Consider the following 16,914-nt stretch of genomic DNA (forward strand, 5'->3'; position numbering starts at 1 on the left):
TGGAAAGATATATATTTGTACAATATTATATTAGAACGAAGGATTCAAAGTTGAACTTCGATAAAGGATATTTGGATAAACAACGGGATTACATAACAATTCAATCCATAAACACTCACAGTGATTCAAAACATTATTCAATCTCCTTTACACCGAAAATATGGTTTGGCAACACCGATGCTCTTTAAACAGTTGAAACAAAGCGGTTTATATTAGTGATGGAGTTTGTAGGTTTCATTTAAATAATTTATATACAGATATTTGTAGTTCTTTTAATTTTAGACATTTAAATATCTTCAGTGTCAACAGAAATTAAAACTTTTCGGTGAGCACAGTGAATACTTCCGGATTCAAACAAAGGACCAGCGAAAAGTTACGGTCAAGTAAACGAAATCATTGTCTCGAAGTAAATAAAGCAACGCGCAGACTGGTAAGTAAAATTTTGTCTTTCAATCAGTTATTCACTTGAACGATGCAGAAAGAGGAGTGCAAAATACTGTTCATGGTAACGCAGCGACATGTTAGTATGAATATAAAATTTGAACATAATTTGATAATACAACTTCTTGCATAAGTTATGTGCCAGTTACAATTTGTATATTCTTTGATCTTTTGAGAAATGGCAGATTTTTTTTTTTTTTTGCACTGTTTATTTAAAAGTATACTGTCTATTACATCATTATGTCTTTTTAAAGTTAATTTATAAAGGGTTTGAACATGATTTAGAAAATCCTTTAAGTTAAATTTTGTGCTTCTTGCTGTCAGTTTAACAGACGACAAATTTCATTTCTCGTTTTGCAATTTGACGAGTTTCTTCATAGAATATTATATTTATTTGCATTTTGAAAATTTCATTCAAAAAAAATGAAGGAAAGAGTAACTTAATACCCAATTTGACATACATACAATCTAGCACATGTTTTAAGATTAATAACACTCATATTATGAACCCTGGGAATACAAATCGAGCTGTTATTTCTAGTAAGTATAAGCAACACAACTGTAGAATTAACACAATTTATCATGGGTTAAAGAAGAAGAGGAGGATGAAGAAAGCAAGTGGAGTGGTAAAACATTTTGAACTGTATAAAACGTGTAAATAGTAACATCGTACATTGTTTTTATATTGGTACTGCTAATATGTTATAGCTTTGGAAATATTCTACAAACATGTATTAGTTTAAAAAAAAAAATATTATAATAGTTATGTCGCTGTATGAACCGTCCTCCAATCATATACCAATACTATCTAAAGCAGAAGATAGAGCACACTGCTTCTTGTTGACTGCTGATGACTTCATGTTCTTGAAAGCATTCGGGATATATTACGTCACACCAATAAGCCGTTGAACATATTCTACAAACATATATTAATAAAAACTGCCCAAAGCATTATTATAGTCATGTCGCTGTATGAACCGTGCACCCATCAGGTAGCAAGCAGAAGGGGGCACCAGGCACTCAGCTGTTGTCACGTCACGCTAGTAAATAACAGCTGCACAGCTGGCGAAGTTCATAAGTGTGCGTTAAATTGCAACACAACGTTAATCCACGTGCTACCAGGTCAGTGAGGGTAAATAAGTGGATTGGCCCAGGCCGGGAATAACAGCGACAGAAGTATAGTGTCACTGTTCCGCAATATAACATCCCCTACATCAGAAAATTAATGAAAGGTCAATCGAAGAATAACAACTTGACCTTCCATAACGCCTGCGATAAGGCGATGTTACATTGTCCAAGCCTTTACACAAGTGTTGTTAATAATTATTAGTGCTATGATCAGTTTTACTTTATTAATACATATGAGTTAGTATGTGTAGTGATCACCAACATATCGATATTAATAACTTATTGTTGATGGGACAGATTTTATGATTACCCTGTATATACATACACACACACACACACGCACACACTAAACATAGTGTTATTTTCAAAGACTTTTCTCTTTCATTACATTTTACTGAAGTCTTCGTTATTCAATGAACAGGCGTGCTCGAGATAAACAACAGCCGCATCCATTAAAACTGTTCCTCTTTTCTCACAGTTTCGATATAAGGATTACACTAAGAGTTCAAACTGTCAGGTGCAGAACAAGCATTTTAACTCCCGCCATCTCCAGATCAAGGTTGGTTAGCAAACGTCTATCTACAGTCCAGACGTTATAATTCCATGTAAGTACAATGCTTTGCATGCATTATGCATTACGTATGATTAATCGACCAATAATAATTTTATTAACATGTGACTGTTAAACTGCTCTCTTTTCGCAAGAAGGTAGTGACTGAAATATAATGAATTTCTTTATTTCCTTAGTCTTTTCTCTCGTATTGCGCAGAGAAATGTCAGTGAACCGTTAATCGTGTTACGACTCACATCGTTCTGAACTTCACAGTTATTTATAGTCGAACTAACTTAGTGTTTCATTTGCATCTATATTATCTAGCTCAGCGACAGCTTTTGCCAATCCGTTTTAACTAATAACTAACTGTATGGCCTGTGGAACCCTGAGGTTCAATGCCGTATTCACAAAAGCTCTCCATTGACTTCTATCCTTAGCCAACTGGATCCAGTTTCTACTTTGTATCCCCATTTCTCGAGATCCATCTTAATATTGTCCTCTCATCTGCGCCTAGGTCTTCCTAATAGCTGCTTTCCGATTGGACTTCCAGTTAAGACTTTGAAAGCGTTCCTACATTCTACCATTCTGGCTACATGACCTATCCACCTGAGCCTCGTAGATTTGACGACCCTGACAATGTTTGATAAAGGTATAAATTATATAGTTCCTCGTTATGAAGTTTTCGCCATTCCCCATTCCCGTTCCTCTTGGGTCTGAATATTCGTTTCAGAATCCGGTTCTCAAATACTTTCAGTCTACGTTCTTCCCTCAGAGTAAGCGACCATGTTTCGCAACCATACAGAACAGACATGATTATCATTTTATATGTTTTAAGTTTCAAATTCCTCGGCAGAATTCGCGTCGACCAGAGATTTTGAACTGAATAATAAAACATTCCCTGCTTTTACTCGACATTCAATCTCTTCGTGAATACGATTTTCGTCTGTTAATATTGATCCTATATATTTGAAAGTATCCAGTTCATCTAAAGTATTATTTGATATTTTAACGCATCCATAATTTGCAGTATTACGATCTCGACGTTTTATATGACATTAAATAATTTACAGCTAAGGAACACTTAAATTATATAAGAATCCTGATTTGCCGTGTTTAAGAAATGTCCATATTAAAGCTTTCAACATAGAGACGATTATATTGAATCATCGCGCTACAGACATTAGAGTTTAGCGTGATCTAATCTCGTCACTCACTCTCATTCTTGGGATCGGTAATAATGCCAACGAAAGTATAGTGCTATGGAGTTTATATGCAGTGGTGCTATTCTAATTTTTTTACAACTGCTTCTGTATATATATATATATATATATATATATATATATATATATATATATATATATATATATATAGAGAGAGAGAGAGAGAGAGAGAGAGTAGATGGATTAGATAGATAGATGTAACTCTCTTAAGAATCAGCCCATATAAGGTAGATAAAAACAAATTTTTTACTGAATACCAGAAGTGACAAGTTAAAACCTACACAGCCTCCTAGCACAAAGTGACGAAATTTTGTATCACTGCGAATATCTTGGAAACGAATTATCCAAGATAGATATCGGTAGTGTTGTGTTGTCTTTGTAAGGCAAGTTATTGAGAGATATTTCTGAATCAGTGTTGCCATCCAATTCAATTATTTATTTTTTTTCAAATTTTCCTCAATAACTTCTTTTTCAAAGACAACTGTCACATGATGCATAACACTGGAAAAGCCATTCCATCACCATTCATATAATCTATCTATTAAAACGCTACAATAGCAACAAGAGTGCCTGAGCTCCAACCTATAACTTTGGATTTCAGCCCTTTGATTTACGGTTATTTGTGATTTCACGTTTAAGAAAGACAAATATTTTAAAGTATTTGTACTTTAAATAAATTATTTAAATAGACCCGTTTTTCATAAGTTTATCTTACTTAAATTATTGTTCAAAGCCTTTTCTAAAAGCAACGCAAATGAATTGTGCTGCCATGTTTGGAATTCTTTTAACCTATACGCTTGTGGATGTTCATATGTTTGTGACCAATCCTTTCGACAATGAGATCTCGGAAACTACAGGCTCTAGAAAGATGACTTTTTCACTGATCGATTGCAAATTTTATGTAGATTGTCCAGTTCTACCTGAATATTTAAAAAGCATGGCTATTACTTCTTTATTACATTTTTACGGGTACACTGCAAGTGTTGAAATTAAAAAAAATAAAGCATCATATCCTACGCATTACACATTCCAACACCACATAATTGTATACAGGGGTTGCATAGCTCTCAGGCATTTGTTTCATGGCCAAATGATAATGAAAAACGAAGGATAACCATTTCTCCACTCTAAGTTGTATCTTTATTGTTTGGAGTGTTTTGCCCAATGAACACCATATATCACTGACATTGTAATTAATTGTGTGTGTAATGTATTTGCTTATTACATACTGCATGCAAGAAGAAAGAAAACACTGATCATACATGAATTAAAAACTCCAACCAGAAGTAGGCTCAAATCTTGCAAAGGATGCGAGAAACTGAGAAAAAATAATCGAAAAAAAATATCCCCTTTATGATACTTCTGTACTTTTTTTTAATCAACAGATCTTGTGTTTGTGATTGTAAAGGGACATGTACAGATGTGAGGACTAACAAGAAGATTCATGCTCATATGTGAATGATGCGCTGTGTAGAGAGCGCAGGTTCAGCTAGTTTATGAAATAAAATCTTTCAGTTTTACGTCCTACGATTATGCTGAATTCGGCTAAAGGAGACAGTTATGATAATGAAAGAATGAAATGGGAGGAAATGAAAAAACCCGAGAAAATCCATAAACACGGTGTAGGTCCACCACAAAGCCACTTGGCGCGAGCTGAGATTGAACCAGGGACTCCATGAACTAGATAGAGGTGAACGCTACCACCCTCACCTTTGGAGAATAACTACAGGTAAGCAATATATGGTGATAAATGGTTCACAACCAGTAGCTCTCAAACCATTGAGATCTGGATACGATTAGGATCACCCATATTACCATTTCCTAAAGTACTGTTCTAAATTAATGTATATATATATATATATATATATATATATATATATATATATATATATATATATATATATATATATATATATATGGTGCCTTCCATCTCAATTCAGGCAGAGCATGTACCATCATCATCTCAGATATTGTTGAAACTTTTTTTATAGCAACTAGACATGTTTTTAAGAGACCCATATTTTTTTGTTTTGTCGAAAAAAAATTTTCCCGCCAAGTAATGGGCCATCAAAGACGGGGAGTACAATTTATGAATTGTAAAAGACATGGAAAATGGTCAACTTCGGAGCCCCACCATTCAGCTATGGAGACAGGTAGAGTTATAATTCTTGTTGTGGTATGTACATAGGGATATAAATAAACTATATTTTATTATAGTTTGGTTTGCGTATGCGTATCTTTTTGTACATAAATTAACAAATGAACGTTAATTTATCTGAAAAGTCGAAGTTTGCGAATTTTTTTCGAGCACTTCCGGTTCGAATTTTAAAATTCTGTTTTCACGGTTGGTAAGACCTAGTTACCCGCTTTCCGAAAAAAAAATTGTATCGCTTCTGTGTGCAACCGTTTTGTCGCAAAAAATTCGAGAAATTGTAAAATTCTCAAAAATCGCCATTTTTGGGCGCCATTTTCTCGAAAACACCATCTTTTAAAATTCTGAAATTTTGTCAGATGGTTTAGCTTTACATGAATAATAAACACACCAAATACCATTCTCGACCAATGCTTCATGAATTAACTACAGCCTTTTGAAGTTAGCGAAGTTTCGTTAACTTTGATATCACAGTTAGCAACACTGGAAACAATAAAAATGCAATGATTTGATGATGTTTGTGGTTCACATTACTCAAATGAAGAATAAAAGGTTTTCCTGACTGGTTTTGTATTATTTTGATCAAAAAAGCGCTCTGGAATAGTAAAATGAGCCTCCCCCTTACTCGTCCGCCGAAGTAATCTGAAATGGAAATTACGATTACGAAACACACAAATTTTAAGTTTACTTAAAATGGCCATCCAATAAATTCTGATGATCTATAAAAAGCCTGAACTATTACCTCAGTGATGACTTGGAATGATCCAGACAAAGTCTCAATTAAGTGCGATGTCATTACAGTAATAATAATAATAATAATAATAATAAAAAAAAAGCGAAACAATTTCATACGCGTTCCATCAAAGAAATTTACGGACTTTCTTTTAAACAGAACAATCTCAGCATAAGAATGGGTCACTCGGAATTTTATAGTATTCGACTAAAGGGAGTCAGTCCGCAACCTGCTAGGGAAGTGTGTGTGTGTGTGTATTGTGCAAATTTTAAGTTATCTGCTACTGCGTTGCAACAAATCAAAGGTGCAACCTGTATTGAAGCTGTCATGAGTGACCTATTTCCTTTAGTAGTATGATCCGCTGAAAATGACAGCTGTCTGCTTCAAGAATGTAGTGAATGTCCCGGAATGAAAGGAATAAGTGTGGAGTCTTTGATCCTGCTGAAAATGAAAGTGTTACGTACGCCATATGGGAAAACAATGATCTCGTTAAAAAAAAAAAAAAAAAAAAAAAAAAAAAAAAAAAAAAAAAAACCTGTGCTACTTTCCGTTTTCGTATCGTACATTGCTGGTTTAACTGTATGAATTTTAATTCATGACTACATCAAGAAAATCCAAAGAGAATTAATTGCTACCGAAAAGCATCGTATAAAATTTCAAGATACAAATTCTATTTTACTTCATGTGGACTTCGTTGAAAACTGGACTGTTATTCTGCAAAGTGAAATTCAGTTATATCACCGGAATATGAAACAACTGACAGTTTTGTTGTAATAAAGCGACGACAAAACACACGATTCGGCTCATGTACTCATAGCCATAGACAAGATTCTAAAAATACTCGAAGAAAAGCGAAAATATAGGATATAGAAAAAGGTTCGAATACGTGGAAATAAGTGTCTACAATTTCCCAAACCGTGTCAGTGATTTATGATGGTGCTGCATCCCACTTTAAAAATCGCTTTCAGATGTTCGAGATGCAGACAAGTCCGATAAAGGAGTGGTTTTGCAGTGAAACCGGCAATGCTAGGGTCTCTGCGACAGTATTGGGGGGGGGGGGGGGTAAAGAATGTGGCAACGCGGCATAACCTTAGGCAAAAACAGATACACAGTATTAAAACCGCAGAAGGATTCGTGAGTATAGTGCAAGTACAAACTCCGGGTATTACTCTCGTTTTGTTGCCTGGAACTGAATTCGAGAACTTCCGGAAGAAAGAAAGAAAGAAAAAAAAAGCAAGAATGGGAAAATATGCGACCGGTAACTGGTATTCAACGAAGTCACCTTTGCCTTTCGGAAAATGGCGAAGTTTTTAGGGCAGTAACGGGTCACCATAAACTAACTTCATGCTTCCCCCAAAATCGAGCTTCTGCAATTCAAAGCGTAGATTTAAGAAGTCTGCAAAAAGGAACTTTCTCTGTAGATTAGGGGGGGGGGATTCAGATGCAGAAGGTATATATATGAGGATTTTAAGACAAATTGCATTCAAATTATGCCAAATATTGTATATTCATAAATACAATAGGGGGCCCACATCAGCTTTGGGGGCTCCGGTCCCCCCCAGGATCGGCGCCCTTGCATATACTTATGATAACCAGTGGTGCGTAGCAGAATTATGAATAAATCATGAATTCCGTACAGTTGAAGTGCTGTTTATGCTTTCACATGGACTTTCAGCAGGGTACAAGTTTCCAGAAGAGCATAAGAGAAGTGAAAATAAGTGTTTTGTGATTATCAACAATGTGCTACGCAGGGGCGGATATAGGACGAACTTCTGGGAGGGGGGGGGTAATACTGCTACTTAGAGCTACTTTTAAGAGCTCCAAACTCTGGAATGGGTTTTATTTATATATAAAATAAGAAAGTTTCTTCTGGGAGGGCGATCGACTCCTTGGATCCACCTCTGGACGAGTTGTGTGTGTACTACTGCTATTAGCGAAGAAGACACCAAGCAAGCAAATGATTGGTCCATGTGGAAAAAAAAAATCAGTGAAATTTTGCTTCCGAAGACCATTTTACGTAAGTGAACTTAAAATTTGTGTGTTTCGTAATCGTAATTCCCATCTCAGATTACTTCGTAAAAAAAAAAAAAAAAAAAAAGGCTCAGATTTCAGAGCGCTTTTTTGATCAAAATAATACAAAACCTGTCAGGAAAACCTTTTATTCTTCATTTAAGTAATGGGAACCACAACCATCATCAAATCATTGCATTTTTATTGTTTCCAGTGTTGCTAACTGTGATATCAAAGTTAACGAAACTTCGCTAACTTCAAAAGGCTGTAGTTAATTCATGAAGCATTGGTCGAGAATGGTATTTGGTGTGTTTATTATTCATGTAAAGCTAAACCATCTGACAAAATTTCAGAATTTTAAAAGATGGTGTTTTCGAGAAAATGGCGCCCAAAAATGGCGATTTTTGAGAATTTTACAATTTCTCGAATTTTTTGCGACAAAACGGTTGCACACAGAAGCGATACAAATTTTTTTTCGGAAAGCGGGTAACTAGGTCTTATCAACCGTGAAAACAGAATTTTAAAATTCGAACCGGAAGTGCTCGAAAAAATTCGCAAACTTCGACTTTTCAGATAAATTAACGTTCATTTGTTAATTTATGTACAAAAAGATACGCATGCGCAAACCGAACTATAGTAAAATATAGTTTATTTATATCCCTATGTACATACCACAACAAGAATTATAACTCTACCTGTCTCCATAGCTGAATGGTGGGGCTCCGAAGTTGACTATTTTCCATGTCTTTTACAATTCATAAATTGTACTCCCCGTCTTTGATGGCCCATTACTTGGCGGGAAAATTTTTTTCGATAAAACAAAAAAATATGGGTCTCTTAAAAACATGTCTAGTTGCTATAAAAAAAGTTTCAACAATATCTGAGATGGTGATGGTACAATTTTTTTTTTTTTTTGCCTGAGTTGAAATGGAAGGCACCATATATATATATATAATCTCCAAAAGTAAAGCTTTGCCCCACCTCTTTGCAGGTAAAAGTACTAAACTTCACGGGTAGCTGTACAACGTTTCATAATTTCAGCCCTGTATATTAAAAGAATAATCCACCATTCTCAAACTCAGCCAAAAATTGGCCCCATACACTTTGCAGCAACCGATTCTAATCGCCCAACAATACTACAAAAATAATAATAGTTCGCTGCATATTCTGCAAGCAATATGGAGTGAAACAGGAACCCATATAGTACATACAATGTCATTTTTTCAAACTGCCTATTTTGATTACTGGGGCTGTCGATTTTCGGAAGTCGGGAATTACGAATTACCAGGTATTTGGCGAACAATTACTCAACTATAGCAAGATGATATTCTCTATACACTGAACACTGCAATCATTCATTACTGTAGAGCTCCGTCTTAGCTATAGTTAGCATATGCGTCTTCGGCGCAAACCATGTCGTTCGGATCTTATATCTATGTCTCATATAGCCTCGTGTTGAAAAGGTTGCTAAACTTCAATCCTACCAATCAAAAAATAAAATGAAATCTAAGTTCTTCGTCCTACGGTTATGCCGGCTAGGCTAAAGGAGACGGTAATGATGGGAAATAAATGAAATGATGGAATGAAGAAAGAGGGAGGAAACGGGAGAACCTCGAGAAAAGCCACCAGCACGGTGTTTGTCCACCACAAAGTCCACACGGCGCGAGCTGTGATCGAATCGTAGGTGAACGCTCTACCACTGAGCCACCGCGTCCCCTTACCAATCAACCATTCACTACTGTAGCATTTAAGCCAAATTAAGTGCAAATAACTTATATTTGGAAAATTTGCGAGCTTTCCGTCTGGACAAATCTTAACTATTTTACGTAAATTATACTCAAATGAAGTACTTACATTTTATCACAGACGACAATTCATCTATCAATTGTCCTAGTTCACTTACGGACAGTCGGGTCACTGCAATACAAGAACATAATAATAATAAATGTATTATCAATTACATATTACATTAATACAACAAAACATACAACGGTAAAGACTTTATGGATTCGGCTGGTTTTGCGCTGATCTGTATCTTCACATACAATTTTCTATGAAACTTCCTACAATAGGAAGCACATTTTTAGAAGCTAAATATTTAAGTAGCCGACTGCAGTCAACGAAGATAGAAATAACATTCCTCTTAAATACACACAAATCTTCGTACTTCAAGCATGAATGCAGCTTACTTAGAAATTGTAAGAAAAGTGATTAAAAATTTGGGTTTCAAAATGAATATCGGGGTCGTAAGGTTTTGTAGTATTATTACATTTAACTTACAATTATAAATAAACATCGAATGAACGAGCAACTCAAACAGTTTTTGCTACAAGTGTTCAATGTGAACACCATTCGTCAGATAACATATATTGAGTCGAAAAAAATGAAATCGAAATTTTACGTCTCACGCTTATGCCAGCTAGGCTAAAGAAGACGGTGATGATGAAAAATGAATGAAGTGGTGGAATGAAAAAAGTGGGAGGAAACGGGAGAACAGCGAGAAAAACCACGACCACTGTGTTTGTCCACCACAAATATATTGAGTCGAAAGGCGAGGAAGGCTCAAACTTTTGGAGGAGATACGGCACAAAACACATTCAATTTAGGAGAGTCCGGTTGCACCTGTATCATCTCGTGGGGATTTGCTGATCCCTAGATGCGAACATTACGAGTGTTCACACTGTCACTTGGTGACATGTCCATTCATCACTGAAGACGACACGATCCAAAACAATCTTCATCGTCATGCAACATCATTTCATTTGCAAAGTTGGCACGTAAAGCGTAGTCTGTAAACTTTAGAGCTTGTAGTAACTGCAAACGATAAGGACGTAGTTGTAAGCGTCTCCTTAAAATTCTCGACACAGACAGTTGCACTATAACTACAGATTCAGTCTTTGCAAAATGTAAAACACAAAAAGCTTTCTGCTTACTAGTCATCATCTTTGCTACTAGCGCTTTCTAACGGCAGACAGAGGAAACAGTGCATGCGAACGTGTGCGTACAAAGCTGGGTTCCTCTTTCATTTGATGTATTATTTGTAATTGTAAATGAATTGTATTAACACTAGAAAGTCTTAAAACCCCGATATTCATTTTGAAACATCCTATACATATCAGAAGAACCGCATATTATGGACTGGAAGCTTGTCTTGTTGAAATAGAAAAGATTTCTGCTAACGACCGAAGTTAACGGAAGAGACACATTCAAACTACATTATCAATACTTTCAGTTGACATTTTTTATTCGTTCTTTTTGTCAACAAACACTTGATTAATGTTTTCAATTTATATCTAACTGTCCATTATTAGAATCACACAGTTAGATTTATAATGCTGTAGATAGCCAACGCGATTACCTCGGCCGAGTTTGTTAATGAAGTCAATCCGTTAAGACAGCGTTTCCCAACCGGTGTGCCGCGAGGAAGTCGAAACAAAATTATTAATTCTATAGCAACCAAATTGCAAGACATAGGGGGGAAAAATGTATATTTTTGTATTTCACATTACTATGAATTTCTACCATGGAAAAAATTACTGTAATTGTAATATATTATTCTACATCTATTACTGTGTAGCAGACAGTATTTCGGCTCGTACACATTTCCACGGTTAGCTGCTATGTTACGCTTCAATTGAGAGTCATACTAACCCCGAGAAATGGAAGCAGTTGTACGGTACGCCTCAAGTGAACGTTCGTAGAACAATCATTCGCACGTGAATGACAGAACAACACTTTGTACAACAGGTGTGTTTTGACTTCGACGCATCGCAAGCTATGTGATTGCAATAATATGCACCGGTTTTGGTTAAAACAGCAAAGTTGAAAGTACAAGACATTTGTTTGTTCCTTCGTTATTTAGTGATCTTCGTTCTTAGTGAAAGGTTGAATTCAGTTTTCGATAAAGAAAGCGTATTTTTAAAAAAATCTGAGTCCTATATTTCATTGCAATTGTTTTCTATTTTAAAATTAGAATAAAAAATAAGCATAATGAATTAGCATAGAGGAAACCAGTGATCGAGCTTTCATCTCTGTGAGAAGATCTGTAATCACAGAAAAAAATACCATAGTATTTTATATTTGCAAATAATAATATCTATGAGAAGTAAGATTTATCTTCGGAAAAATGTTATGACATATCTTGTAGGAAATCCTGCTGTTTTGCGCCATATACGTTAGGAGTTTTGACTGTCTGACCGAATGACGCTTTTCAATATTATGAAATAGTTCTATTTAATAAAAGTACAAAATTGAAGATTCCTATGCTAATTACATTGCACGTAATACTAATATTAATCCAGGCGCTATATTGTTAAATTGGATACCTCTAAAAAAGTATTAAAATAAGAAGGGTGCTGGTGTACTTTTGGCGCACCACATTTTAGAAGATTTATAGGTGAAATTCAATACTTTGCATGAAAAGATATATTTATAAAGAACAAATTTCTGCAAGCGATAGAATTAAATGCAGAGTAATACACCTATATTTTATGTTTACAAATGTAAAATCATTGTAAGTGTTTTACAACGGATAAAATAAGTGAGAATAATGTATAGCAGACAGGTCCAGCTACTTTTTCTAAGAAATGTTACAATTTCGGTAGTTTCTGTTCACATTAGTTTAGTTTAGGTTAATTGCGGTTAGGTTAGCTTAGATTAAATTAGTATAGGAGTCCGCATAATTTTCAAAAAATGATAAAATTTCGCTTTTTTCTATTAATATTGGGTAAGTTTACCTTCATTAAGTTAGATTTGGTTAGGGTTGTGTTTGGTCTAAGTACTTGCATCTTCCATTTCTCCTATAAATTTTGTATTTTTTACGTTCTCCTGGACTCCACCGAAACATTTACCTAAGTGAGTGCATATAAAAGATGACCGGTGATAATATTTTCCACCACCGGCGTATTTCTGCACAATTTACAGAAGCTGTAATTTGTGTTTAGAAGTAGAGCCCTACTAGCATAATACCATGACCAGTGCTATCCAAACTCGTATCATTGCCAAAACCCACTCGTTTGCACTACTTCCGCTGACGCACATGCTTCCTTCGAACGCAGCCCCTCGCTAACACTCGGGTCCCCGCTTGGCCCTGCACTGACTCGATTAGATAGCATTCGTGCTTTTCTGGCCACCTAGCACAGGTTGGTTTGTGATTTTTGCACTATAGTTTTTATACTATACATCCGGACGCCGTATTTTATAGGCAAATCGTAAAAGAATTGTAGTTTTTCAGTTATTTGCTTTTGACAGTCCCCTTGAATTTTATTTATGCCATGTGAGATATTTCATGTCGCTCAGCGCAAATCATTTAGGGAATAACAATAAGGAAATGAGTGACAAATTATAATTTTTTAACAATTATTTCGAGTGGTGTACCAAAAGTAAACCTGCACGATCAGAATGTAAATTAGCAACACATATAGCATCAGTTGTCTGTTTTCACTTGTTTTGTTTTCACTTTCTCTCACCTGATGTCGCTTAAATCGAAATCTTACGAATTTTCTTTTAGAAATAGAGCGTGCTCTAAACAAGAGGAATCTCATAGGATCGTTCAGAACACAGGAAATGACATGCGATATGACGCCATACACGTTGAGATTTTGACTCTAGGGCGAATCGTAAGAAATTTCCTACGATCTATCCTATAGTGTATAGTGGCCCTAACAGTGACTAACGTTGTCTGTCTATATCCCATATATGGAAATACGAGGGGTGATCAGGAAGTTAGATTACAAGCCTGCAGTGAAACGTATATATATTATTTCATACAAACAATATAACTAACAGATAGTACATACAAAAGGTTATTTTTCGACAGACTTCATATCGGTTGAGGCATTTATTTCAACGTGGGATGAGTTTAAAGATTCCCTCCTGGTAACAATTCTATGCTTTCGTGTTCAGCCATGTTGTCACGAAGTGTTCCACATCTGAAGCGAAGCGACGGCCTTCTAGGTGCTTCCGAATGACAATCCCAATTCTGTCATCAGATGCCGTAACAATATCCTCCTGTTGTCCTGAATAATCAGCTTCCACACGCGAGCTGTGCTTAAATCTGTTGATGTCGTGCTGGGGCGGCCACTGCACTCCTCATCGGTGACGTTTTCTCTACCAGCCGCAAACTTTCGATACCATTCTGCGACATGTTGACGAGACATTACAGTCTCTTCGTAAAACTCTACTAGCTGCCGGTGAATTTCAGCCGCGGTTACATGTTTCGCCGACAGAAATCGAATAACTGAGCGCACTTCTTTGTGAGATCAGTTTTCCAAACGAGTCACCATTTGTGTTTACATACAACTAGCGCTGTAGATGGCGTGTAGACGAAACTCTGCAGAGTTGCCAACTCCGTGTGTTAAAATTACCGCACACTCCTCATTCCTCTAACAGACTCCAGAAATATCGGCCTTGTAACCTTGGTTTCTGTTCCTCCCTCGTATTTCACGTGATCCTCTCTACTGCCTTTACCATAGCTTATCTTGATTTAACTTATTTTTCTAATAATCCAAACCACTACATTCCATTTTACTGACCAATAACAATGTTATGAACGATATTTTCAAAAGATTTCAATTATGTAGAATATTTTTCCTCAATGAGTTAACGATTATTATCCAAGATTCTCTATGAAATTACTTACATATTTTCGTTGCTTTAACTGCCGATACAAGCGCCTTAATGGTAATTATTGTTAATAACTTTTCTTACGCTCTGTTCGTAATCCATGCAACCATTATTTGTTGTTCCATGTCACAATTTTTTAAAAATAAAAAAATTATAAATATCATGTAATAATTGAGGGGTAAATTTGGATAAGGGCGTAACTAGCAATTCTTCAATTTTTCAGTAAAGCAGAAAAACAAACGCCTGTATCCAATTAACCAACGTATTCACACACTATTTTTGGAGACAGGCGTTCGCTACGGAGCAGAGATATTACCTCAACACCACCTAGACACATACGGGCATGCTCAAACTTGTAGAAAATATGTATATATCATTTTACCGGAAATAGGTCGATACGCCCTTATCCAAATTACTCCTTCAATTATTCTTTCAAACAAAATTATTATTTGTTTACTTGAAAGTAATGATGAGCAAAAACGCAAAAGTTTCTATGATGTAATATTAGAATACAGTTAACGAAAATTAGGGGAATGAAGAATTAGTTTTCTGGCCTGTCGGCATTTAAGGCCATGTAACCCGTCACGTATATGAGGGATGATGCCTCTCGGTGAGCACACTATCCGATCAAAGTTTCAGTTCTGGATCTTTCAGTTCACTCAGAGATTAGATATTAGACTTGAACCCAAGTTTCAAGTTATATAAACCATCCGAACAAGTGTAAATCATTCCACGTTTAAAGTTCCCTACACTTAAAAAGCTTACTTTTTAAGAGTTAAAACATTTCCTTTTTTACTAAAAATATTTCGAAGACTTTGCTTGCTTTTTTTTTTTTTTTTTTTTTTTTTTTTCCGCAGTGAGAATTTGGTAATGCCCATTCCTTAGCTAGTTCTCTATATACCTCTATGTATTTGTTTAGTGGCAAAGTAAAGATAGCTTAATCCTTTATTTTTTTTCCTTTTTTACTTAACGTCTAACGGTTATGCCCTTTAGGCCAAAGAACATGGATGAGTCATGAAAAGGAATGGTCATGAAAGAACAGAGTGTCTACTAAAATCTCAAAATGAAATCTCGTGACTTTTTCGTGACCTTTTCTTTACCAAACCATAAAATTTCGTAACATTTTCAAGTGAGAATTTAGGTGCGAATTAGGCCGAATTTTCATCCATGCTATAGAAACGTACTTTGCTTGCGATTTGGTAGCGTCTAAAGCCACCCATAGACATTTTTGGTGGTGAATTTTGACGTTTTATAGAACAAAATTTTCCGGTCTGCACTTATATCTGTACAGATAAAAATTCGTGATCCAGACGGCTAAATTTCGTAACTTTTTCTTGACTTACATGACCGTTTTCTGATTTCATGACTTTCGTGACCGATAGGACACCCTGAAGAATTGGTGGAATACGTCTATGGAGGGAAAAGCGGGAATACTGACAATATCCACGGGAACACAATGTTGCTCACCACAAACTCACATGGCCTGGAATCCAAGCAGCGATCCCTCGAATGAGAGGTGGCCCTCCTACCACTAAGTCCTCCGCCTACTCTCTGCGCCGGAGCGAAGGGGAAATGTATTTCCTTGTGCCAGCCCTGTCAAGAATTTAGGGCCATTTATGTGGACTTAAAAGTGTGAGATGTATCTGAAGATAGTGACGGATCATTTCTGATCGTTCCATGTGTTTGTTTTAATAACATCCTATACCACGTTATTGCATGTATTTATTGTGTAAGAAACAATAATTTCATGTTTTTATATAAGTTACGAAATCTGCTTTCAGTTTACTTGAAAGTACTATAATTTGAATTAACAAATCGTTACAATTCTGAATCTGTATTGAAAATCATTCCTAAACTTATTTCTTGATTTAACACGTTGGCTGCCAAGATCAAATTGTGTGAAGCACATCGAGGGGCCAAGCAAAAAATACACTTATCAGTACATTACTGTACATAAAAGGTATCTCAAACACAGAATGTAATGCTTTACTTTCTTCTTCTTCTTTTACTTTCTCAAAATTCAATCAACGTCAACTAGCTACCTTACCATACA

The 16,914-nt window shown here is 35.7% G+C and overlaps 1 protein-coding gene across 3 annotated transcripts in view; it reads right to left on the bottom strand.

The window, feature by feature from the left end:
• Positions 1–16,914, bottom strand: part of LOC145660693 (uncharacterized) — a 56,612-nt gene that overhangs the window by 11,294 nt on the left and 28,404 nt on the right. For all 3 annotated transcript variants that reach the window (XM_081726042.1, XM_081726041.1, XM_081726043.1), the window contains exon 3: positions 10,092–10,154. In XM_081726042.1, coding sequence (XP_081582168.1) covers positions 10,092–10,154 — 63 coding nt within the window. The remainder of the gene's footprint in view (positions 1–10,091; positions 10,155–16,914) is intronic.

The sequence above is a fragment of the Thermobia domestica genome, chromosome 9 (genome assembly GCF_964235325.1).
Source record: "Thermobia domestica chromosome 9, izTheDome1.hap1.1, whole genome shotgun sequence".
NCBI classification, from domain to species: Eukaryota; Metazoa; Arthropoda; class Insecta; order Zygentoma; family Lepismatidae; genus Thermobia; species Thermobia domestica.